General features: G+C 40.6%; 3 protein-coding genes across 5 annotated transcripts in view; 1 reads left to right on the top strand and 2 right to left on the bottom strand.

Moving 5' to 3' along the window:
• Positions 1-8,624: 8,624 nt before the first annotated feature.
• Positions 8,625-13,914, bottom strand: LOC117605936 (sperm-tail PG-rich repeat-containing protein 2). The gene is made up of 10 exons (XM_076689707.1): positions 13,697-13,914; positions 13,515-13,637; positions 13,291-13,436; positions 13,070-13,225; positions 12,770-12,991; positions 12,576-12,692; positions 12,242-12,389; positions 11,918-12,147; positions 9,629-9,973; positions 8,625-8,954 (listed from the first exon to the last, which is right to left on the bottom strand). The coding sequence occupies exons 1-9, from the start codon at positions 13,806-13,808 to the stop codon at positions 9,764-9,766; spliced, it is 1,464 nt and encodes a 487-aa protein (XP_076545822.1). The 5' UTR covers positions 13,809-13,914; the 3' UTR covers positions 8,625-8,954; positions 9,629-9,763.
• A 9,512-nt stretch (positions 13,915-23,426) lies between these two features.
• nudC (nuclear distribution C, dynein complex regulator) overlaps positions 23,427-26,933 on the top strand; it is a 73,217-nt gene continuing 69,710 nt past the window's right edge. The window contains exons 1-4 of the mRNA XM_034327877.2: positions 23,427-23,620; positions 23,725-23,802; positions 23,912-24,130; positions 24,226-24,417. Of these exons, the coding sequence (XP_034183768.1) occupies positions 23,546-23,620; positions 23,725-23,802; positions 23,912-24,130; positions 24,226-24,417 (564 nt within the window). The 5' untranslated portion in view covers positions 23,427-23,545. The remainder of the gene's footprint in view (positions 23,621-23,724; positions 23,803-23,911; positions 24,131-24,225; positions 24,418-26,933) is intronic.
• LOC117605976 (uncharacterized) overlaps positions 24,815-26,933 on the bottom strand; it is a 52,605-nt gene continuing 50,486 nt past the window's right edge. For all 3 annotated transcript variants that reach the window (XM_034327880.2, XM_034327878.2, XM_034327879.2), the window contains exons 2-4: positions 26,479-26,658; positions 25,959-26,223; positions 24,815-25,794 (exon numbers count right to left, since the gene is read on the bottom strand). In XM_034327880.2, the coding sequence (XP_034183771.1) occupies positions 25,769-25,794; positions 25,959-26,223; positions 26,479-26,658 (471 nt within the window). In that variant the 3' untranslated portion in view covers positions 24,815-25,768. The remainder of the gene's footprint in view (positions 25,795-25,958; positions 26,224-26,478; positions 26,659-26,933) is intronic.

Below are 26,933 nucleotides of genomic sequence, written 5' to 3'. Positions count from 1 at the left end.
AGCGAGTACTCTAGCTTGCTAGTATCTGGCTTCGAAAAGTTTTTAACGAGCTTTCTCGCTGGTCTTTTCCGCGAGACCGAAGCGGTGTTTACTTTGTCGAAGACCAAGCGACGCTGGTACCCGTAGATAGGAAATCTTGCGGCGCACCCTGGCTTGTTATTTGTCTTCGTCCGCTGGCGGCGAAAAACCGTGCTACCGGAAGTAAAATGCAGCCGCCCGTCCGAGGGAAAGCGATTGCTCGTGTTTGACGCGACAGGACCGACGTTAATTAAATCGCGAAATTGAATTCGACCGGGGATTAGTGTCAATTAAAGTCGAATTGCCTTTTTCTGCGTCGACTAGCCTTGCACAGGAAACGTACTTTTAAAAGCATCCATTTATTGACCATTGGAGAACGGTACTCTAGAAATGATGCAGAAAATATCGAATGATGTTCGAATCAGTTCGGAGAGGTTACAATTTGATCGTAAAAAGTAAATGGTAACGAATCGATACGGACGAACGTGTTTCGTCCAGATTTTCTTCAACTTTTTAATTGGTTCACGCATTCGTATGCCTTTCGTAGGTCGTAGGTACAACTAAAGTTTTGCTTCGAGGAGCAAACTGCTGGAAGGCAAACCACGCCGAAAACTTTGCTCGTTATAAGAGTCCAAACGGATATGGGAGATACTTGGTTAATCCGTTGACAAATCGCCAGGATACTCGTCGAGTTTATTCCACGTAATCCTTCGAGTGTACGAAGGCAAAGTATCGCGACAAAGAAGCATGGTAATGGTAATTCCCTACATTAGCTCCGCAAGTACTAATTAACCGTGCCAATTAACGCTTTCAAACACCTTACCACCCCGTTTTTCCCGTACACGTAGCTGTTTATCTTTAATCTTTCGCGTAATAACGTTTCATCGGCTACAAAAGCCCCATGGTTCTTGGCAAATCGAATCACGAGTTTTGCTCCTGTTGGAAGATGAAGCTGCGACATTAATCCTTTGACGTGTCCAGAACGACCATTTGTCGTGCTAATGTCACGCGACAAAGCGGAAGCTACGACGGAAGGAGAAAGAGAGAAAAAAGGGGGAGAGGAAACGAGGGTAGGAGTATGACAGGGGTGACCCTCACACGCGTGTCCTACCCTTTGTTTGAGCTCTGTCAGCCGAGATACATTTTCCGTTTCGCGCGTCGAGGGTGCGAAACGATTGTTCGACGCTCAAGACCCGCACGCGAGAGCATCCTTCGGTTGCACTTACGCGCATCGTTGCACCCGCTCTCCTAATTCCACCGTAGTCGGATTTATCCCTCAAAGAAATCGTCCCGACAGTGGCAGAGATCATCCGGATTTCGGCAACGAAATGGTACATACCCACCGATCGCATCCCCATTATTTTTCCTACGTTTCACTTTACCGTCTCGTGACTCACGACTGGCTGTGATTTCTATTCCGGGACATAAAATAAGAAACACTGATACTCACCGCGGGGATTTAATCGTTGGATTATAAATCATAGAGGGTAGATGGATAAAATTTAATTATCAGTTGATAATTCGAAGAACGATAGGTAGCTGAAACGCGAAGAGAGAGAGAGGGATGAGTAGACGATTGGCAAAGTGCAGTTTACCGTCGAGGCGCACCTGCACCGGCGGAAGGGGTTGGACTAGATCGACGTGCAGGTGTAATCCGTGCCGCTCAATCGCGGCTCGACCATGGCGAGAATCGGTTGTAGCGGGAATCGGTATTAGCACTCCCCGATTATGTAAAGCCCGAGCGATTATGGAGATCGAATTAAGCTCGTGGCGTTGGTGCGTTCGCCCGCTCAACGAGCTTGATGCGCGAAGAGAGGACTCTAGTAAAGTAGAGAGGTAGAGGGTGAGAGAGAGAAGAGTAGAGTAGAGTAGAGTGGTAGCGAATGGGCGAGGTGGTTGGTGAGTGCTCGCGGCGATGGTAACAGGGTGGTAGCCCGACGCGGAGTGGACCAACGTGGTAGGAGGGTTGCAATTCCCGTAAATTAAAGGACAATCGAGCCGAGGTCACCCCCATCTATTGTTACTGGCTCTGCTTCGAACGGTGCAACCGGACAATGCGCATCCACTGAGCTTCACCCTCGTATTTCATGTAACTGCCAAACGCTAGTGGCTTCCGACGCGAAAGAGAAACGGACAGAAACTTGGGGATGGATAGATGGTAACGGGAGCGATGAAAGAGACGTGGCCAGACGAGACGATGGGAGATGGTAGGGTGTGATGGCTGACGATGGACGATGGAGAGGAACGATCGGGGGCTGCAGGATTCGAGGTAGTCGTGTTTTAAGCTCGTTACACCGTGGGTAAATCGACAAGTTCTGGAACCGGCTTAGCACCACCACCTGCCACCTGCTGGCTCTTGCGTTTACACAGCCTTCCTAGTCGCTTCTCTCAACTTGAACTGAATCTTCTTGGTTTACCTCGGAATCACGACGGTTTGCCTCGAGTTACGGGGTCGCTTTGATCTTCGGCTTCGATAAGTCGCGAAAGGATCACCGTAGCCGCGCCGATTGGCCGGGTAAACTTCGACAAGTTTGCCGGCTGGATTTCCAAAGTCTCTCGCTTTCCTATCAGCCAGGATCGGGCGGTAATATTTTAAAAGATCTCCTCCTAGATTCCTCGGACGGTAGGAAAACAATTTGTCGGATGGATCGGAGCTATTCGATCTCTTCTTTTAATCTTCTTTGCACCACGAGTTTGTTCCATCTGAAACATAATTCTTAATTCTTTTGATCAATGCATTTCAGCCATTTTTCTGGGTTTAATTCGAGAGTGTGAAACCACTGCATCGATAAATCAAATACTGTTTACACATATGTCCTGGAGGAACGACAGTTTCCCAAGGAAACTCGACATTCCCAGTAATTTCACGAGCCCTATTAAAGTCCGTCGAAGACCTCGCGTGGCAATTAAGGCCGCGACGGGGCGTAGCAGAAATAAATCAGGGATCAATAAATTAGCGGACGGCTGAAGCTCGGTACTGACTTTATCTCGGCGGTGGCATCGCGGCTAGGCCAATGGGGGAAAAGGGGAAACGGAAGCTGGCCCCAATAAAACACTTGCCACCGCTCTTACGTTTACGTCTGCGTTTGCCTTCGCTCCTCGACTCGCGCGCTAATCTGCATTTTAAATGTCCGCGCTTCCCTCCCGTCCCGACGACCGATAACAGAGCTAAAACTCACCGACGAGCCAACGGCACACAACCACCACCTTCTTCGACCCCTTTTCGGCCAGAACGCCGCGCCGGATGCACCACCGGATACTTGGCGAGTACGTTTTCGCGCCCACTGTCGGAGATAAAAGTACCTACCTAGACCAGGACGAGGCATTGCGGGCTTTTGCTACGTCGAGAGGCCTGTCCAGTCCAGACCTCCGTGAACCTGACGCCATTGTTCGTTCCTCTTTTTCGAGATTTCCCCGTCCTGGAGATATTAATATCCGGTCCGGACCGGCCGAGCGTTATTTTCGTCGGGTGACGCCTGCTTCTCGTATTTTCACGACGTATCGCCTTGGATTATCGCTTTCTTCGGCTAGACTTTTGGTACTTCCTTTTTTACTGCTTTAATTGAATACTCTGTTACGATGTTTTTTTCTATTTCTTTTTATTCGTCTGGGTTCAACGAACAGATAGAAACCTTCAATTCATTTCGTTATATTATTACCAATAATAGTGATGCTTTTTTCTGCACCACGAATTTTTTCTAGAATATCGTGAGTTTCTATTTTTCAGCTGTCGAACCTCGATAATCACCCGTCTGAAAGATTAAATTTGCCTCCGACACTGACCGGAATCGATCGTCATAAAAAATATCGGTTCACCAGCTTTCAATCTGTTTCAGCGAGTAGGTCGGATAACACGTGTATAGGAATTTGTGGATAGAAAGCTCGGTCGTGGATCGACGGAAGTGAGATGTCGCGGTTCCTCCCGGCGCGGCGGCGACATAAATCACTATTGTCGCTCGCTGGTCCCGAAGAAACGCTCGATTTTACGGTCGCCTCGAACTGAATGGGACAAGAGTTACGAGGACGGATCGAATGCATCACGAGGAGAGGGTGGCGTTGCTCGACGACGAAAGGGAAAGAGATGACTCACAGCCAGCCAGCTCGTTGGCTAAATGGCCAGAGATCATGGCTCAACGTTGAAAAACTTCCTGCCCGTGTATCGTTCACCACGACCTTTCATGCGTGTGCATTCGCCACGCGAACGCGAGACGAGATATCTCGTTGTAAAACGCGACACGAGAAAGGACACGGTGTTCACCTTTGTTACGGTTCTCTGCGCGACCAGCCGTGTATTCAAAAGGGACGCGCCGGACGTGCTCGTGCTCTGCCTAAAAACCCTGCCCTCCTGTTTCTCGCTTGTTTCACGCGAAATTAAATACCCTCGTATGACACCGTTGTACCGTCGTTTCGTGTACACAAACGTGCTCGTGAGTTATGCCCTCGTGTAGCTTGAATTCTAACACGGCTAACGATCCCAAATGAACCGTATTTGTTCGTGTTTCAACGGAGGAAAAACGAGACCGATTCGGTGAAAGATAAAATTTTTCATTACGTGTAATAATGCGATGAGAATAATTCTATTCCTCAGAAACTGAGAAATTAAAATGATAAATGCTAGTGCTAGAAATAAAAATTTTCAAAAACGAAAAATACATGTTTGCTTATTTCGATATGTGCATCATTTATCATTCGAATGCTATACGGAAGGTAAATTTACCGTAAATCAACCGTCGTCAACCAAGTGTTTCTCTGTTATTTCGTAACGTCAATCAGACACACGTTCGCGGAAGAACCATCTCGCGGGATGATCATGCTGGTACCACGAAGATGCTTCTTCGTCGGTTGGCTGGTCTGCAAGAGACGCGGTGCGATTGTCTCGTTGCAAAACGAATAGAAAAGTCAAAGGCGAGCGAACAAGCAAGACTACTTTCATTGCCGGACGTAGCTCGTCCGTTTTCCCTATGGTGAATTTTCGTCGGGGCTGTTGTTATACCGGCGAACAATGGCTTTTCGCGAGCTACTGCCCTGCGCACACGCAAAAAAATAGAAACACCCGGATGGAAAGGTCCTTTGTTTTCCGCGGGGCTGCCGGTTGCTTTTAAAGGGGCCAACCTTTCGACGAGAAAGGCATCCCGTCTCGCCCAGGAACTCCTTTCCTCTTTGTTCGCCACCGTATCTTCCTGCGTACCATCGCATCGGAAGGAGTAAATAATTTCAGTTTCTCATCCGTCTTGAACATTCCTTTCAAACAGCGAACCTCTCTCTCTCTTCGGCAATCATCAAATTAAAACATTCGTATCTACGATGTTGGCGTTAGAACAAACGAGAAAGTTCTTTCTCCATGGAAACCCTCCAACCCTTTTCCACTGTATTCTTAAACATAGACATCCTTCGGTGTAACTCGTCGGACACATTGTTCGTCTGGAAATTCTTGCAGGAATAAAGCTCGGAAGCTGAATCGGTCTGAAAGCGGAGGAGCTTCGGGGGCATGGAACGACCCTTAACTTTTTAATTTCCCTTAAAACACGAGCCCCACGTAGACAGAAGGACCCCACGTACATTGACGTGGCTGGTTTTCCTGTGTCCCTCGAAATTCCCTCGCTGGTAGAGACGGTTGCCTCGCAAAATTTATTAACACCCCACCGGTAGGAGGGTATCGTCGAAGGGGTGGTCGCGGAACAAAGTAACGCGACGTGGCGTTACCAGTGACAGAAGCGTCATCAGATAGAGATACGTCGGAACTTCGCGTCGCTTCTGTCTATCTGTCGCAAGCAGACAATGCGAGATCCGAGGACAGACGTGGCCGAACCGCGCCCCTTTCATGTACCACTGATTGATACCCTTGGCCCTGTCCGATGTGGGGTTGCGACGCTAATGTCGTCCTCGTTGCGAACGCCGCCACGTTATCAACGACGACTGGAGATCCCTCGATTAACAGACTCCACGGTATCTCGCGGATCCTGTTGAAATTGTTTACAAGGAGTTGACACCAAGCGAACAGGGCACCGAGCGTGTACGTGTCGATGAGCAACGGACTGAAATCGTGCTTGCTCGTATTTTGCGAGAAGGGCTGTTCGGTTCACGCGTGTCGAGACACTCTCGGAACGCAGTAGATTCGGATGTTCGTTGTCTGGCCGTGTTGGAAAGCATTGATGATCGAGCAATGCGATGCACTTCTGTCTGGATTTTCGTTTGACGAGGGGTAGATAACGATATTCGGTTCATTTCATTCTTTCAAGTATATTTCTTTCCCGAATATGGGATGAAACTCAAGCTCCACGCGTTTCCGTATTCTACACATTCTGTCCAATCTATTTGTATCTTTAGTATTTTCTTTTTTTAACCATCCTATTAGATGAAGAATGCCACCATGTCTTTGAACGATCGACGTATGCATAACTTGCCTTGTCCAAGTAATATTCTCGACAGGAACCCCATTAAAAACCACCCTCCACGAAGACGCAATTTCCAGGGAGTATCCCTGGCTGGACGAATTCACAGCGACGAGATGACATCCCGGTGCTCGCGTCAACAAGATCCCCCGGCTAGACTCCATTGTGTTCCCAGACCGCAAAATGACCCGCGTCAATCGGCGCCGACCGCATCCGAGCGTGTAACGCCGATGCAATGGCGCGTCCGATGTATTCGAGGTGGGAACTACGTTGCGATATGTCTGCCTCGGCGATGCGACGAAGCTAGGACACCGTTTGACAAATGTCGTTTCGACTGTGTCGGAGGCAAGGTGTTTCAAAGCGGTCCGAGAAAGCTATAACGGGAAAATCTGCGGTTAACTCGCCGTCTCTCGTTAGAGTGACGTTCAGAAGCGACGATCAAAGCATTCCTGCGAGGCAAGAATCTATGGAATTGCTTTCAGGACCCGGTGACAAGCGGAGCATCACGATCCCGTGAGGAAATTAGCGGCCATCGATGCCGCCGACTACGATGATTATTTCCTAAATTAATATTTTACCGTTGCCATTTCTAACTCGGTTGATTGATAACAGTCTCTAGAAAATTCGAGACACTTCAAATTCCAAATTTCAAATTACTCTTGAGAATTCATTTGAATAATTCACTATAATTCACGTCGGTCGCTGTACCGCAGATAGTACTTAAATATTTAACTACTGAGTGTCTGAAGACGAATGCATCTAACGTTATATATAAAATAGACTCGCTAATCTCGTGGCAAGTATTTTTAATCTCGTGGCAAATTATAGTATTCGTTCCAACGGACAACTGGAAGTAAACATCAACTGAGAAATAAAATTCTCGTCGTTGCTAGCAATAGAATGTTGAGACGAGCGCCGTTAGTCGATGCATAAATGATGTTTCATCGTTTGAAAAAATGCAAATAGATGGTAAAGGGTCAGGAAGCACGGTTGCAGTCTTTTTATACGTTATTGAAGATGGCGTACGTCAGTGAGAACAGTGATGCATAAATATTCTTGTCTTACGGGGAAGGGAAAACAGTATAACTGCGGAGGTTCTCGGTTTTCAGTTTTACTTTCTTTTCTTTCTAGTTGCCGTCGTGGCGAGCGAAACGAAGAGTAATTACGAAAGTAACTGCGAGACTTTAAATACCCTCGAAGGATTTTTTCGCCGAAGGGAGCCACGGGGAGATAAAAGGAGAAGCTTCGTCTTGCAATTAAAGTATTTATTACCCGGCAACGATGGCCGACGAGCAAAGCAAAACTGACGTGAACTTACAGCTCTTTCGCAAAGACGCGGATCGTAAATGGAGAATCATCCAGCGTACTGATTCGTCTCGATAATGACGATCACGCGTCAAGACAAATTTTCCGAGATCTATAAAGAATTTGCAAAATTTAATGCATTTAAATTTTTTCATTTGCATACAATGTGCAATAACATCGCAGGTTTTCATCTGCGAACAAGCAAAAAGGGAAAATCGTCGTGTGCAAAAATATTGCATCGCATATTTCAGCAACATGGCGTAATACTGATTTCGACGAGCACCCATTCTCTTTGTGTACTCGTGGCACGAGTCGATGAACACGTCGACGTTGCTTCCGTCAGATTTCGATTCGTTCTCGACACATAATCCCACATCGATTCTCCTTCTGCCCGCGTGTCGAATGATTTTATTATACATGGTAATCGAATAAATTCGCCAGAGCGTCGATCAGCGTTTTTACGAGCGGCCTCGAATAATTTACGCGGCGATGCCGATTTATAATCGCGAACGCGATACGACAACTGAATTTCTGCGTTTCGATTCCCTTCAACCTGTACTCGATGATATTACCCGAAGGCACTTCAGACTGAAATTCTTCAGAGACTGTTAGTCGCGCGAGCGACACGTTTACGTTTGATCTACGTAAATTTGAAGCGAACAATTGTACCTGCTTGGAAATTCGTGCTCGACGAACTGGTAACGTGTCATCGACAGTCGACACGGATAATAATGGGGTGTTAATGAACAGACCGCGAGGGAGGAATATTTATGTCATTATTGTTGAAACTCGTTTCACGATTCTGTTGGAGGAGAGAAAACTTCGAATTGTGATTAATGAATGGCTGATGCGAATTCAATAATTACAAGAATAATATCATACATCGGGGTAGAAAAACGACTGTATTGAAAAGTGATAAATATGTAAACAAAATTTTAAAAATTCATTGATAAGAATAAATCATTTTATAAATGAGTTTGAAGTACGACGGATAGTTGCCATACGAATACAGTTTCAGAAGATTTTATCGGTTAATGTTTCCTTATTCATACATACTGTGTCACAGTGGTGGTATTCTTTTGGACCCATCGTGAACCAGCGAAGTTTCTTTCTTTTGCAAGGGCAATGTACTTTCGTATCTGGCTCCTCCTGCTTCATCATTTCTGCGATAACTTTCGGTTTTCCTAGTTTCGCGTTGAATGTCTTCTTCAGAATGGACGAGGAGAGATAAGGGTGAATCTGAAAATTGTATCAAAAAACGCCTATGTTTTTCTTCCAATTTAATATTTATCCTGCTGAAAAATAAACTTCAAATCTCAGTTTAAACACAGACTACCTAATTCTACCGTGTCCCACAGTAATCTCAAAGAATAACGTCCCCAAATTTATATGCACCTCGCTTCCGTTCCCTTGACACGTTCGTTTCGCGAAACAGGATGAAAGAAGGAAAAGAGACTTCTGTTTCAATTCGGACTATTTACGAAGCCACTTCGTGCACGGACAGCAACGAAACGAGAGAGTTGGACAAAGGTAATACGAACTGCCGGCCCATCTAACCATCTCTCGTAACGCGGCTCATACATCACCATCTGAAGTATCCGGTATTATTCCCGCGAGCACGCAATATCCTGGCCCGTGACAACAAAGTAAATACCGTGCACGTGTACCAACCGAACGGAATAGAAATTTCAACGTGAAAACACACGACGGGACCAGTTCGATTTTCGTTTCATCCTGGACGAAACGACGTTCTAGAAATCCTCGCGTTTCCCTCTTCATGCTACATTAACCCTTTCACTCCGAACAGCGTGGATATATACATCCTCGAAAAATGGACCATCGCGCATGAAGAATATCGTCCATCCGTTAAAAACAGAAGGTTTAATAAAAAACTTTAGAAATTGAAATCTTACACAATAATGTGAAGGACCAGGAACAGATTTTCGAAATTTCTCATCGGCGCTTCTGGCAAGAGATATCGCACCACCCTTCACACCCATCGAGATATCTCCAGCCACGTCGTAATACGTTGGATCTGAAATGATGATTTAATAATTAAAAACAGAGTTTGAAAAGGTGTTTGAGAGGATAGTCGGTTTGAACTTCCCAGGCATGTGGTCCTTGTCCTTGCGCGGTGTCGGTGGAAATCGACTGATTCGAGAACCGAAGGGCACTGGTCTACAGAGGATGTCGCATCGATCACGATTTGCCTTGAAAGCCGTTAAGACTTCGTAAGCACCCGGATCGGGAATGTCGCCCTATAAATATTGAATAATAAGGGTTCGGAGTTTTGGGAACCAGGAAGAGGTGGTCTATTGATCGGCGTCGATTAGATTTATACATGAGTTATTGGTTCGAAAAGTCACTCGATCTTCATCGATATATCAGATATAAGAACAATTTATCGTTTCATCAACATTTCTACCAAAAGAGTAATCGCGAATCTTATAAATTCAAGGTATTTAATTCGGAGAAACGATCATCCCCTATCTATAATATTTCATTTCTCAAGAGTCATTAAAAGAAATTAACTCGCTGCAACAGAAAAGTATAAGTATTCAGAACGATTTATAATGCATTGTATAATAGAATAGCCCTTGTAGCTTTTAGATTACATTCACATCAACGCAGATGAGTTATAAAACTTAAGTATCCTATAATCGTTCGTAATATAAAAGACTTGTTCCTCAAGCAGAGGCTGAATTATCCTCGCCGTTCTCCTTATATGCTCGAATCGTTGCATATAAAATCCATTTTCTCCGAGTATCCGATCAGGTTCGTCAATTAAGCGGATCCCGTCTCGTCGATAATCCGATCGGCCGAGACAAGGTCGTTCGATTCAGAAACGAATACAAACGTCGATACTCGCGACGATCCACGTTTCGCGTTCGAGGCTGATAGTAGACACCGGGGCCAGGGATTGGCTCGAATTTCCGGCTCAACGAGCCGGAAGTGATTTCTCCGGGCCATGTCGGCCACGCGCCTCCACCGTGGAAATGACCTGCAGAGTATGGCGGCACGTCATTTCCGGCGCTGTCGAGTTACGACGTATCCCTACGTTATGTAAATATCACCGAATCTCCACGACGTCGTCCTACCCGTCGTCCTTACCCACTGGACGTAAGAATTCGCAACGACATCTCCTTCCGGCTTTTTATTGTCCCGTCGCGATACTTCTGTCTGAGGAAACACGACGAACACGATTTCTATCTAACAATAAGTTGTGATGAAAATAAAAATTCATAGATCCTTTAAACACTATTCAATTAGTTCTTCGATCTCGTAACAACGCCCATCAATTTCGATTCCTCCCTTCGAGAGTTCAAAACCGCACCAAAGTCGAGAATCAACCCCAAAAACGTTTAATGAAATTTCTGCGTGTCCTCTCGTCAAACGTCCAGCTTCCGCGTTTCGATCAAAAGACGAATTTCACAGAAGGATTCCACCTTTTCTCGTGAAACGTGCAGCCTCAAAGGACACCTGGCTGAACAGGATCAGAAACGCATTGGTGCGACTGTTCGAGGCTATCTCTAGTTGCACAGATAGTACGAATCCGCTTCGATGGTCTCTCGATTAACGAGCAAATTGGATCTTGGCCCTGGACCGCCCTAGGTACAGATGCATCGCTCCGAACCATTGCCATTAATTTCGTCTCGGCCACTCCTGATTACCTCGCGCCCCAGGATTACCTGGCTCCGCTGAGTTCCCGAAAAGAATCCTCCGGATACGGTCTGACCACAAACTTACCGTGACTACTGGCTCGAACCTTCAACGACCTCGTTAAAGCAATCCCCCGATCCTGATTAAACATTTTCAATCTTTGCCCTTCGAACTGAATCAGCTTTGTCAAAGAACAAGCTAATCTTTTCTCTTCTGCAACATTGGGGGTGAAGATTTAAAACAGGGTTTCTTTAATGAAATTGTTGAATTCTTCTTCTTTTTCTGAAGGCTAATTTTATAGATAAACGTTTGAGGATATGTTTTTTTTATATTTACTGATAATTCTGTTAGAATTGAAACAATTTATCATTGTTTAAATGAACGTTCGTGTGGGTAGTGACATCTGTGTGTAATTCTGCGTCGACTAAAGAAGAGATCCCACAGTACGCGTCGGTGCAATTTGACTTATAATTTGCGATTGTTATAAATCGGTAAATTTTTAAAATATTTATACATATATAGGGTAAATGGATTGGAAGTACCTTTTGAGCTTTGGGAAATCTCTTGGTTCTGGATTTGAAGGCAGCATGGTACACTGCATACTTTTCCACTTGATTTTTCTCTACAAAATTTGGAATGCAATAATCTTCGTTGTTTTGGAATGAAGACATTTGATTGAAGAAGAAATGTGTCGGTCTTGAATAGCTGTACTTGAATCGTTTTTGAGACTCGTAGGCCAAATTGCCCACGTTCGAATGGTAATCACATGGTGCTGAGAAGGTAAAATACCTCGAATTACTAGATAAGATACCTCGAATACAGCAAAAGCAACATTAAAATTATTGAACTTCAGATGCTGAATATACCTGGTTCGTTGTTTTCTGACTCTTTCTTAAAACGATTAGCGTAAGCACCAAATGGAGGAAAATAAAGTGAACCTATACATTTTATTCGATCTTGAGGATCATACGTTCCAGGACCAGGTATGTCAGATTGATTCTTATCGTCAAATCTCTAAGATAAAATACATATAAAGACTGATCCTTTATGGAAAAATTGACAAGTACTAAAGGGAAGTGTTTTTCTTTGGACGTTAATTAAACCCAAATAATTCAAAGCCAGTGAACATTCATGGTTGCATTTAGCTCGAAATCGAATTATGAAAATGAACTCACTGCCTGAATTTATTCATAAGTTTACCTTCGCGGTGCGTCCAAAAGGGGGTGGTTCCAAGGCGTAAGGGTCGCATTTGCATGAACTCTTGAGGAACCTGTCGAAGGAGCCCTTCACATGGTAACAGTTAGGAGCCGGAAGATTCTACGCATAAAATTTCCCTCTAAACATATCTACTTAACAATGTTTAACGATGATTTTATCACCATATAATAATTTACTTCGCGAATTGTTCTTCTATATATGATGTCGAGGGAACGTAATTGTCTGGATGACATTCTTTTAGCTTCCCTTATTTTTTCATTTTGCAACTCGGTAGCTGTTTTCTTTGTTTCGTACTCGTAATATCCGGGACCTGGTGTTAAACTAGGTGGTGGAGCTGATCTACCCGACATTCTACTCCAAAAGTTGCCTTTGTACAACAACGTTGTCATATTTCTTTCCTTAGAATTTAATATTGTATTTCTTATGACATTTGAAGGGTCAAATTTGAAAATTTCTTAAGAAGAAACGTTTTATACTTTTCGGGGAACGTTGTATAGGAAAGTTGGCTCGTGTTTAAGTGGAGGATTCTTTACGAAAACACCATACTCGTCAACGTGGTAACCTGTGTGATTTTTGTGAGGAACTGACGTACTAGCAGGAAGAATCGAGCGTGGAGGACGGCCTAGCCATAACTGTAATTCATGAATTAAATTGCAAGAAATGATTGTACGATTTAAACATCGAATAATAGTGTTACTTTTCCTGCTGGTCCTCTCCAAGTTCCAGGATGAGACCTTATTTTATAACAATCAAACGAGTTTTCTTTCACATCGTATTCAGTTGGACCTGGTCCTACGTATTTATTTTCTTTAAACCTGGGATCAGTGAAATCAATGCTGACACCTCCCTACAATTGTTTACACTCTTATAAATAACGTTTAATTAGATTCAATCTTGAACCATATGACATGTAGAAACTACGTTCTGGTATGTGTTTCTGTGGTTCCTTTATGCAATATGAGCCTGGACCGGGTACTAGTTCTTCATTTTTGGATACAGAAAGCGTTTGCCTCCTCGTTCCACAAAGAAAAGGGGAAAATTCGGCTGCAGAACAAATGATCATTTTTAATGTGCTTAAAATAGAAGTTATTTGATAATTATACCAAGGTGTCTTTGAGGACAAGATATATTCGTTAGGTCGTAAGTTCCTGGAGCAACTTCAGCAGGAGTCGGAGTGATCAATTTTGGAAACCTCTCTACTTTATCGTACGCCATACTTTTAATTATAATCAGTGAAACTAAAAAGTAGATGATAAAGTTATAACCTAAAGCATAGCGTGGATTATTCGATAAAACCCGAGTGAATTATGTCAAATAACAAAAGGACGATCGAATTAATTAATTGCAATTAATTTGCATATCTTCAGTTTAAAGTTACAACAGAGATAAAAATTAACACGAGAAAAAAGAACGACAGACACGATAATTATAAATTAATTGCAAAATTAAATCGCCCTTAAAAAATAATTAAAAATTCAATCCTTTTGCCATCTATACAAAAACGGCGCAAACTGTTCAACGATTTATCGATCAATTTTTCGAAACAGGGGATACTATCACCATCTATTAAGAAATGGCAAAAACTACTCGTTAAGGTGATGCGAGCGTCGAGGCTGAACTTCGAATTCCGCGTCGGTAAAACAGTCAACGTTTCATCGAAAATTAGGCCGAACAGAAACTGATTTAAGCGCCACCTCAATTATCGCATGCTATCAACCCTATCAACTAACGGCATGCTATACTACATCACCTTTCGCATACACCTAAATGACACGTATATGCTACGATAGCTATATGTATAAGTACATAATTAAACAATACTGACCATGCATTCATTATTATTAATTTTTATTCCGTAAAATTGTAGTTGCAATGTGATACACTTCAGAATCTGAAAGGCATAGTTCCTGAAAAATATATAACAGAGATTAAATAGAAAAAAAAGCATAAATTTCGCAGCCAATTCGCTCGTATTATTTGCTGCATAATTAATAAATGTACCATAGAAATAATGATACAGTTATTAATTAGTCATCAAATAATAACGATTGCCCAGGTCTCACCACGGGGAGGTTGCTGCGGGTTGGAGACCCGCCCTACCTCATCCCATCCACCCTCCATTTATGCAAATTTTTATTTTTATTCAATAACATCATCCTCTTGATGTACATTTGCAAAACGATTTTCATTGTTGTGCAAACGAACAGCAAAAGGAGCATTATTTTATTCACTACCTGCCTATCTACTTATCTATTTACATTTTTGTTTTTTCGTTTTGGTTTTTGTTTTAATCCTACTTCAAGATTTTTTTATATTGATTACAGATCTGTAATTAATAAATATGCAATTGCATATTTGCCCTACATACAAATACTAAGAATATCTACGTATACGAGCGCTCGTAATCATCTTAAAAATACACTTAACTATAAAACTTAAATCTAATTAAACACTGCAGAGCTTAAGGCTACTTATTATATGTACTTCCTCAATTACTTGACTATAATGACTGTATGGTCAAAGGATTGTCCTACATATCAATAAACTTACAATCAGCTTACATAAATATCTAAAAGGGTATTAGTAAAGACGTATAATCAATTTGTAGATTTTAGTATTCTTATCAGAACACTTCCTGAAACGGACTAAAAAGAATTAGACATAATTTTTGAATGTCAGCTTCAATAATCAGTTTTTCCTTTTTCAGTCATTTTCACCTCATCTTAATTGGATTCCCTGAATTCCATCTTTCGATCTTAGATTTTATACTAAATTCCTTCCAGTTCAAATGATCAATTCACAATTCCTATAAAGGTACTTCTCTGTAACAGAAACTCATTAATTGAATCCATACATTCACAAAATAAATTTAATGGCTGAAAAAAAGATGCATTAGTACAAATAAAATGTTACAAAAATTATAGTCGTTGTTAGTAACTCATTTCCAATGAAAAGAGGAAAAATCAATTGGATTTCAGGATCACAATAAAGAAAAAACAGATTTAGAAACATATACTGTCATTCAATAAATTATTTGAGTTAGGAATATTAATTATTTCATTTTATCACACTTAATATTCGTTCATTTATCGATAAATACTACGCAATTTTTTAATTGAAATAATTGTATTTTATTGCAATGTAAGTACGTACAACATGACTCTACCCAACTTTATCACATTATATTATTCAATACACCTTTATAGTGCAAGTTTATTGTAAATAGTAAAACCAAAACAAAATCACGATTGGACTTCAGTTTACAGGAAAATAATTTAAAAATTTATAAAAGAACACTACTTTAATTAGCTTCTCCGTAAGCTTGAAACTAAACATCGCGATCAAAAATTAAAATTGAACAACTTCAACAACGATCATCCACTACTTTTGTTTAAATAAAGTAGAATTAAAATTTAATAAGCTATTTCGAATGAACAAATATTTCTTGAAATAATTTATCACCAATCATCACACAATAAAATGAACTTTCATTTTAAATAAAACTTTGAATAAAGTTCTATTTAAAACTTTATCGTATTTAATAATATTCTGACAACATTAAATTCATATATTATTTAACAGTATTTCCAATAACCGTATGCTCAAAATTTTCAAAATTAAAAAATGGGAAGAAAAAAGAATGGGGGCGGGGCAGTGGGAGGGAGGGTACAGGGGAACCTGAAAAGAAAAGTTTGACTGCCCATAAGAGCAATTCCTAAGCAAACCCTATAAAACAAACCGAAATCACACACAACACTAATTTTAAAATTGCAAACATTCTGAACTATGACAAAACATCGGCTGGCAACGAAGGGTCTCACGCCCCCTAGACTTACGCCAGACGCTACATACCACCCACCCCGCCTGGACGTCGTAACGCCAGGACAGAGTGCACCCCTTCGCTAAGAGCGCTACCCGCCCGTCCAACACGTTGCATCCAACGGTGTCAGATTGACGGACGCCCATAGTATAGACAAAAGGACTACAGTTTAGAATATGGTAACATATGGAAGTGTTCCGTATTCTAAAACTGCGCCTGCAAAGGCCTAGTAATGCATGGGTATATCTCCCAGAGATGGTGTTCACGGTCTTATGCCGCGGAATCCTTGACTAGCAATGGATTCCCACCGAATGTGAGTCATAGTTACTTCCACTAATTTAATAAATGCAAAAAAGTAAAAAATTTAATAACAACCGCGAATTCAGTCGCAACACTAATTTCATTAATTATATAATATGTACAAAAGCGTACGCGTGAAGGCTGCTCCATTATACGCAACGCTAAGCTGAAAAAAAGAAAAAAAGAAAAAACGCGAACTGTAACGCAACACTACTCAAATCTACCGAATTTTGTAAAACGCAACACTAATCTAAAAAAGGGATACAGCCAATCCAAGGCTGTACCACGGCAGCTGGTCCATAGCTGCCTTATGGACCATGGCAACTCCACTGGATCGTGTTTGGGCATTTCTAATGCAAAACGCGAATATTCATTACCGCAACACTAATTAGCAGGGAACTCTATAAACTAATGTAAAGCAATCGCGTATTTATAAGTCGCAACACTGGGAAACAATCGCGCTAATGTCTATCGCAACACTATCTTTAACAAACATGCAATTAAAATGCAGAAAAGGGGGATTCTCAAACCGTAAATTTTTTACTCGCAACACTAATTTCATTAATTATATAATATGTACAAAAGCATACGCGTGAAGGCTGCTCCATTATACGCAACACTAAGCTGGAAAAAAGAAAAAAAGAGAAAACGCGAACTGTAACGCAACACTACTCAAATCTACCGAATTTTGTAAGACGCAACACTAATCTAAAAAAGGGGTACAGCCAATCCAAGGCTGTATCATGGCAGCTGGTCCATAGCTGCCTTATGGATCATGGCAACTCCACTGGATCGTTTTTGGGCATTTCATCATATATCACAACTCTAATGCAAAATGCGAATATTCATTACCGCAACACTAATTAGCAGAGAACTCTATAAACTAATGCAAAGCAATCACGTATTTATAAGTCGCAACACTGGGAAACAATCGCGCTAATATCATTCGCAACGCTATCTTTAACAGACATGCAATTAAAATGCAAAAAAGGGGGATTCTCAAACCGTGAATTTATTACTCGCAATACTAAAGCAATCAACATTAAAAAGCAAAACTCTCAAAAATCTTAAAGAAATCAACACTGAAAAGTTAAATTCCATTTTAAAGCAATGCAAGAAAGAAACGCGATATTTAAAGTTCGCAAAACTAAATGAAAATCGCGATAATCATGCATAGGCAACATTAAATTGAACCGTGATCGATATTCATTCGCAACACTAAATTGAACCGTGGTCAATATTCGCAACACTAAATTGAAAACGCGATTTGCCCAAAATCATGGGGGTCACGGGCCCCCTCTTGTCCTGAAATTACAAAACTACAACTACAGGCGAGCACAGTGACAAAGTAGTAACGATAATGATTTCCCATCCTTTTTAGCAAAAGGATGCAAAATCATTAGTAGTTCCCCTTTTGAAAGACAGTTTGTCGGGGCGCTTCGGCATATAGCCACTTCTTTCTTCGGGCGGTCCACCCACCTGAAACTTATATCTAAAGCTCGAGACTTGCAAATTCGCAAAACAAAAAAAAAACCAATCAACAAAAAAGAAAAATCGCGAAACTCTAATTGACACGTGGACGAAAAAGGACTTTATATAAGTCGTTGTTCGTGCACACGTGCCATGCTCGAGCAGAACTTGTGCGTTTCGTACAATCGCGATCGCGAATGACGACTTATGAAGTCGCCAAAAATTTGAAAAATTGTACAGATAGAATCGAAGACGAACGGCATACTCCGTTCGTATCGATGGTATCGTCAATTCTTCAAATATATTCCAGGTACAGGTTGATCACGCGAAATCGCGCCTACCCGACTAAGAGACTGTGACAACCTGCCCCGGCCCTACCTACTTACAATCTATCGCACACACCAGAAGGTATACTACCTACCTACCTAACGCTATATTTAAAAAAGGCAAAATCACATTCTCGCAAAAATTCATTCCACGACCCCCATACACTCCACCCGGGCGCAAGAGCCTAAACTAGGGAGAACGTCCCGGAACGCCTCCGTCACCCGAGTTTCATCTCACATCACACTCTACGGTACGTACCATTTTTCACTGAAATCGTCTGGCAAGGCTAGCAATCATTGCGTATAATGATAATTACAAAATTTAATTAACTACTTTGATATAGAATATTTCATAATAATGGTAATAATCATGGTAATAATAATGGCAATATTGTAATAGTAATGGTAATAATACTATTTGGTTTGTACGTTCATTGTACACCTTGTTGAATAAAATATTATTTCAAATTAAAAGTTAAATGAAAAAGTTACTAAACCGACGCAATCCCACAGCCTAAAAACACACACACCATATGTGGAAATTACGTCGTGCACGATATACTAACACAATGCCAGCCGCTTATTAATTATTATTCTTATGAACTAGGTCATCGTGCCCATTGCCTCTACCCATCCAAGTAGCACCTGGGCACGTGAATGAGCTTTGGCAATAAACACGGAAGGGATTAAACCTGAAAATCCTGATCTACAAACATGATTAGTACATAAATGTCTAACGGGCTAATATTTCACTATTTTAATAAAAGTGACTCGACTTTGTAAATATAAAGCTTTAAGAATAAATACTGAAAAGTAAAATAGAGCAACTATGACGCAAACATGGTGCACTGCTAATATCAGCTGGCAACGAAGGGTCTCACGCCCCCTAGACTTGCGCCAGACGCTACATACCACCCACCCCGCCTGGACGTCGTAACGCCAGGACAGAGTGCACCCCTTCGCTAAGAGCGCTACCCGCCCGTCCAACACGTTGCATCCAACGGTGTCAGATTTGCGGACGCCCATAGTATAGACAAAAGGACTACAGTTTAGAATATGGTAACATATTTTCATATGTTCCGTATTCTAAAGCTGCGCCTGCAAAGGCCTAGTAATGCATGGGTATATCTCCCAGAGATGGTGTTCACGGTCTTATGCCGCGGAATCCTTGTAACTAATTTGATTAATTAAATAATACATAGGATTGAGATTAAAAACCAAAAGGATTCCCACCGAATACTAGTCAGTGCATCGTCATATTTACTCTCGCGTCGGAAATTTCTCGCAACACTAATTTAATAAAGGCAAAACTCTAATAAAAAGGAATTTAATGTAAAAAGTGAATTTGACATTTTATTAAAAGCAAAATGACTAATTAAGAATTCTTTACAATGAAAAAAGGATTTATTATGAAAATTCATAAAAAATATTAAAACATCCTCGGGCGACTCCCTCCTCAGAGTAACTTTTCAAGAATACGCAAAATGTGTTGAAATAGATCACTCTGACTTGGAAATCTATCCGTCACGAATTGTCTTCTTGCACATAAATTGTTCAATTTTTCATGAACATATAAATAAGCGAAATTTCGATTTAGAATGAATGCAATTTTACTACTTGTAACAAATTCTCAAACTATATTTGAATGTACATTGTACAAAATGTAATTAAATCAATGTAAAAGAATCATTAATATGTATATCCAGTATACATATTATATCACCAATATTATATTGATTTGATTCTTTGCAATAACTAAATCAGATGGTATCTGACTTCTTCGTTAAAGAAAAAATAAATAAAATTCTTTCTGTATTAAAATACTTCATATTCCACATTTTATTATAAAATTGTAACATTTAAAAGTATTCATATATTTCATAAATATCTACTGGAATATGTGGAATTGAAATGATATTAAAACGCGGAGTGCAAGAAGACCTAGCCTGAGTTAAATGAAATGAAACACAATAAAAATGTTACTACTCATGGGTATGTATAATCATACCCATGGTCACTATGCTCGCCAACCACGTATACAACCAGTAACCCGTGTCGATTCGGACCATTCGTCCTACGACATGAATGGGCACCGGAGGAACCATAAAACATGCGACTCACCGTTCGCAGATATACTCTTCTTCCGACAGTCAAGTAGGAGGATGCACAATAACCAGGTAGGAGGATGCCCAAAACGAGGTAGACTGAAGACGGAAGTCGTGAAGAAAGCCATCAGGATGTCCGGCGACTCGGCAAAATTAAACAAAGTTCATCTGTAACAAAACAAAAAAGAATTACGGTTAATTTTGCAAATTATCAGTTTTTATTCGAATAAAATTATATATAATTTTCGATTTTATAAAGTATTAGCTATTAAAAAAAAACTCTCAATTATCAAGTTTTGAAATTGTAAATTATTCTATTTTAATTAAAAGCAATTAAATAAAGTAATAAGATACTTACACTCTTTCCTTGTGGAGCATCGCCCAAGACTCCTCTTCAGTGGTGCCGTGACTCTAATACCGGATATATCGAGCAATTAAAAGAAAAATAAAGATATAAAGTACTAGTAACGCGACCGTGAATAATTTTCGGCGAACAAATGTGGAGATTATATTTTCGCGATGGAAAAAGGTAAATTAGAGCCGCGATGCTCTAGAAAATGTTTTATAATACGCAGCAAACACTGACTCTACTATCGCGTGATTCCTAATTGTACAAACGCAACTCTATTCAGGGCCAGTTCACCCTTGACAAACTCAAAACATTGAAAGTATGTACGTACAAACACTGACTCTACCAACCGCCTTGCGCGCGGCCACAACAATTCCTGGAAGAAAAGATTAGCATGGAGGTTGGGGATGGGTGGAAATATGTATACAAAAACAACATTCTTTCTACTGAGTGTTCGTTAGGGAAATACTGTTGTATGGTTATTAATGGCTTGTAAATGAAAATATCTGTGTTCCTAAAATATCTTCAACAAACACAAATGTTATTAAAACTGAATATTGATCCTAGATTGAAATGAAATGTTTTAAATAACTGCTGGTAATTATTTCAATGAATATTACATCGATAGAAAATCATTTTGTAATAAAGATAATAGACTATTCTATTAAAGTAGAGAATTTTCGTTGTTAAGGTTGTAAGCATATCAAAAATTGTTGAAAATTCCATTACGTCATGATTTATAAATTATCTAAATTCTTTTCAATAAATGAAGTCCGAAAATTAATTATGCTTAAACAGCATGTGATTTATTAACGTGATTCTATTTCAACTTAAGCTTGCACCGACAACTGTATATTATAATATAATTACTATGATTTAACAAAAACAAACTGTTTAAAATAATGAAAATTAAATTAATAATTGCAGAAGAGAAGCAATCGTCTGCAGTAAAATACAAATTGTTTCAATTTTGTTCTAATTTAAAACACATGTATTAAATTACTGCACGAAATTATTTAATAAAATGAAAAATTAATGATCCCTTTTGTATTAATTAAAAATGCTTACAACTAACAACGACTCAACAAAAAAAAGTGATAATAAATATTAACAATTGATTACAATAAATCAAAATGTTACCAATTCTTTATGAAATTGTTGCAAACCAATTTCAAGTGTCATGGCGTCGTTTCGATATCAACCAAATATCTGTAACAAATAAGAAATACAAATTTATATAAATAAAATTTAAGCAACAGCAATAAAATTATGATCAACAAACGATCGAATTTTATAGTTTATGCAAAATATTTGAATAGGTAAGCTGTGCGTACCTATTATGTACTACCGGCATGTAAGAGAGGACGTTATCACCTCGACGTTCATGAGGCAAATGACGAGACCTTCCTATCCCTCGGAGACCAATCGGTAACGTTCGGTAATATTCGGTAATAATCGTTCGTCACCGGTTGACACCGACCGATATCGAAGCAGCTAAACGAACAGATTTTATGATATTACAATACTCAAGGAAGAATGTTATTGAATTCTCTTGTTAAAATCAACACGCGGTAGTAAATTTTAACAATTCGAAATAGTAAATTGTGAGTAACAGTACTAAAAACATTCAATAATGTTTAAGAAATTAACGATATAATAGGGAAAGTAATTCAGATTCTGTAGTTCCAACCTCATTGTGAATTCGCGACAAGAGTAAAAACAAAAAGCCGAATTAATGTTAAAAATCAAGTATCTAGACTTCCCTTCGACGTTTCTTTCTGTTTTTTGTACTTCCAACACCCGAAAGGCAGTTTAATTTAATATTTGAAGATAATTCAAGCTTACCTGTTGCAGTCGCATGCTAAACCGTCGAAGCTTCGAGGGGGGAATGAAGCACTACGCCACACTCTGCTCACTAACCGTACAACCGACGAATCTGATTGGTCGAAATGGGAGGACGCCATAATGGAACGACCAATCACAGCCATTGGTAGAAACTTCGAATTGCTTCGAAACTTTAACATTAAACGAACGGAAAGATTCGTTGAAAATTATCAACACCATATTGAAATAAGGTCAAGATTACTTTTTTTATAAATACAAGTTTGTCAAGCAATTATTTTAATAATTCTTTGATGTTGTGCTAATTTTTACTGATTTCTAACGAAACAGAATCAAAGGAAGTGTCTTTTCAGATATGAGTGCGAGGTGTAGTAAAAGAGGAGCTGTCAAAACAGGCAAGAACCTTACTTGGAGGTGTCTTTGAACTCCAAATTCATAATCCTTCGGGAACAAAAGCATATCCAGTTTTCTTATATCTGTAGTCACTGTTCATAGTAAATATGCGCAGAACGAACGAAACAGGTTCGGTTTCTCGTTAGATCATAACACGTTGATGACTACGAGTCACGCGAGAGGGCATTTCCTGTACTGCTGAAATACTTGTTTGGTCGATAATTCGAGATGATTCCGAGTAGAAACGTGGTGTGGCAATAAAGTGCGCTGCTTTGAACGTCAGTGATATACATTTACTGAGATTTATTCAGCATTTTGTGATAAGTTCTCTACGAAAGGCGTACAAAATGACACAAAACGAAGAGAAATTCGACGGAATGTTGCTAGCTATGGCCCAGCAACACGAAGGCGGTGTACAAGAGGTAAGTTTCTTTTCTTGCCGGTTTAGGTTATGTTAAACTTCGTTAAACTGCATTGTTTGTCAAATATCTCGAATACTCCATACTAATTGTTGGTTCTGTTACAGCTTCTCGACACAATCTTCAGTTTTCTCGCTAGAAAAACTGATTTTTACACCGGAGGAGGTGAGGGAGCTGCAGAAAAGGTGATTATTCTTTGTGTGATACTCAACAATGTTGTGTCATGTTGCAAACGTTTTCGTCACGTCCCGTGGGCGTTACAATTCAATCTATCGCATTTGTATTTGGTTACAGCTTGTTACTAGCAAATTTAAAAAATATGAAGCTACCGCGCTTGCCAAGGCTGCCAGTGAGAAAGCAGAACGTGCTGAACAAGAAAGACGCCGTAAGGAAAGATTGGAAAAGAAAAAGAGAGAGGAGAGGGCTGAGGAAGAAAAGTTGAATTCAGAATCTAAGATTGTTGAATTAACGGACGAACAGGCTGCTAAATTACAAGAGGAAATAAATAGTAAGGTATGTTTTGTAGATGGATTTTATTCTTTATTTGTGCCAGATTATTTCTATGTGAAAGCATTCTTCCTAATTTTACTTTGCTTGCTTGGTTTCAGAAATTGGAGAAGGAGACACCTGCAGTTCCTGGACCTAGCAGTGAGAGAATCGAGAATGAGACTGATAAGAAGGAAGAGAACTTGGAGGACGAGGAAGAGGATGAAAAGGAGAAAAACAAACTGAGACCTAATAGTGGAAACGGAGCCGACCTGCCAAACTACAGATGGACCCAGACACTTCAAGACTTGGAGGTAAGTGATGTTAATATTCTGCATGCCATTAAATTTATAATTTCTTGTTTCTGAAGTGAAGCTTCAGTAATACGTTAATAAATGTGTCAAAAATTGACTTTTCATTGCTATCATAAACGCGATTGATGTACCAGGTTGCTATTGAAATTTTATTTACCAATGATAACTGTGATATTTTTTTATTTCTCTCGATACTGTATAAAATCTCATACCTAAAAATGTGTTTTTAGTATTTTTTTACGTATCTGATAGATTTTTATATTAATGTAGTTTCGTTTAATCTTGAATTATTTAATCAAAGTATCGTTTTAAAAATAATTACGTTCGTTAAGAAAACAATTGCAATACGAGTTCATATCGGGAGGATAGAAGGAGAAGGGATAAAATAAAACAACTGTTTCACTTTCCTCATGGTTCGACAGTTTCTTGTTGAATCGACGATTAATTAATACGCAAGTAATATCACAGTTTCGAGAAGCGATCGCTTCTCATTGCTTTTCCGTTACATTTCCTGGAACACGACACCCCGACACGGAATCCAGGTTTGATTCAGGCATTCTTTTGTTAGTAACAATTAAATAACGACCCCTAAGTTAACACATCCACGAATCATACTCCCACCTCGTCGATTGCTTCGAACTGTCCGTCAACGTTAATCGAAGAAATTACGTGTCTATATGACTTACAAAAAATTTCGTTGGACGACGACATTGTTAATCCCACTCCAACGCGTTACAATCATTTCGATGATTCTCTGTGATCAGTTTAAATACCGATCGACGAGATTTCTGATATCAGAAATCGATCGATGACTCGGAGAATCGTGCTCAAATGGAATGAACAAAGTCTAGCCCCTCTATCGTGTCGTCGTCCCTCTTAATTAGAAATGAAAATAAGGAGAGAGAAGGGTTCTACGATAGTTGTTGAATCTAGAAGGTTGATTACAACCCTCCGCTAGAATATTCGAGCGTTCCAACGAGTTTAGGATCGCGTTCAGCTACCTATCCACGCTTACCTAAAACTAGCTTATTACTTGAATGTAATTACTTAGTTTTCACGTACCACACGTCGAACACGGTGCAATACAGCCTTTAAAACATTGTCTCGAATCGAGAACGTCTAATCGAATCGGCCTAACGCTCTAAGTGATAATATACATGTACATTATAAATACGAATAACGCGGTCGATCGTGAACAAAGATACATTCGACCCAAATGGTCATCGACATTCGTTTCTTCGAACGAACGATATCGTTTCTACGTTTCGTTGCTCTTTGTCCACCGTTTTTCAATCCTCCTGATGATTGTCCATGTTCACTCCCACTGCTCGCTCCCAATCATTTCCGCCCTCTAATGGTACTTGTCGCGAATTCTCACTGTAATCAGAAACAAAGAACAACGGAGACTGGTGGAGGCTAGATTTGATGATTAAAGTTAAAATTGTATTTTTGATAAGGAATCGAAGTTGGTTTTTATTAAACTTGCAAATTTTCTGAGAACAAGCGCTTCGATTTTTGAATAAGTAGTTCAGGATACTCACTTTCCATGTAGAGGATTCCCAGAAGTAGGCCGACCATGAATAGGAAGCTCATCGTGCAGACGAGCACGGTGAGCTGGTGTCTGGCGCAGCAGGACTTCCTGTACACAGTCGTCGGTCTACCTAGACCGTTGACGACGGTGAAGTGGGTGCTGCTCGCCACCGAGGCGGTGTCCATTTGTTTTGGCGCCGTTACCGTGGGTGGATGAATAGCCGCGAGATTGGCCAGATTCGCTGCCGTCAATAACAACGTGCCCGATGCGGCACTCTGTAACACGCGAACACGATGCTTCATCAATCATTGATCGAACGTCCGAAGATCGCGCGAGATCTCGCGATTGATGCCGTCTTTGATCCTTCCTCCGGTGTTGTAATTGAATTTATTGATCGCGATAGTGCAGGTATCTTTAAGCCGTCTCTAATCAACGCGGTTTTCTTTGGGTGAATGTACCTTTTTATTTTCTTCTTCGTAGTTGGGCTTTCTTTTTCTAGTAATTGAAAATAGCAATTTAATTTCACTTACGTGCGTGCTGGCGGTAGAGCCTTGCGAGGACGTGGATCCTCTCGACGGTGAGTTCGGGTGCAGATGAGCCCAGCTACCATTTTCACTGTCCCTCTCGCTTCGGCCGACCAAGGACGGCCTTGGAATGTGCCAGGAAAGCGGGCTACCAGCTACCGCGGTCGTAGTTGCCGTCGCCTCGATCTGAAACCAACGTAAATCGACGTGAAGCTTTGATTGCACAAGCGATAATGTCGCGCCGATTACGCTTCTTCGCCTCGCCCGCATGTCCTCCACCTGCGACCCGGTGTACATCGTTTCTCTGTCACCGGTGAACATTACTCTACGTGTATCCATAGTATCTCTGTTTCATCTGTTCGATCAAACAACAACAATTTAATGCCTCGACGATGGTAGCGAAAGTGTTAACCAACTATCTCGAATATTCAGAAACCCCCTTAGATAATTATTACAAGTAG

Source organism: Osmia lignaria, chromosome 2 (assembly GCF_051020975.1).
Source record: "Osmia lignaria lignaria isolate PbOS001 chromosome 2, iyOsmLign1, whole genome shotgun sequence".
NCBI classification, from domain to species: Eukaryota; Metazoa; Arthropoda; class Insecta; order Hymenoptera; family Megachilidae; genus Osmia; species Osmia lignaria.
The sequence above is the reverse complement of the archived record's forward strand: the minus strand, read 5'-3'. Positions and strand labels throughout refer to the sequence as shown.

Bases quoted from the DNA above. Each gene is read 5' to 3' on its own strand.
- LOC117605936 (XM_076689707.1), bottom strand. From the start codon at position 13,808: ATGGCGTACGATAAAGTAGAGAGGTTTCCAAAATTGATCACTCCGACT. The intron at 12,693-12,769 runs GTAAATTATTAT...TTTTATGCGTAG, and splicing joins ATAGAAGAACAATTCGCGAA to AATCTTCCGGCTCCTAACTG. The intron at 12,390-12,575 runs GTAAACTTATGA...ATTTTATCTTAG, and splicing joins CTTTTGGACGCACCGCGAAG to AGATTTGACGATAAGAATCA.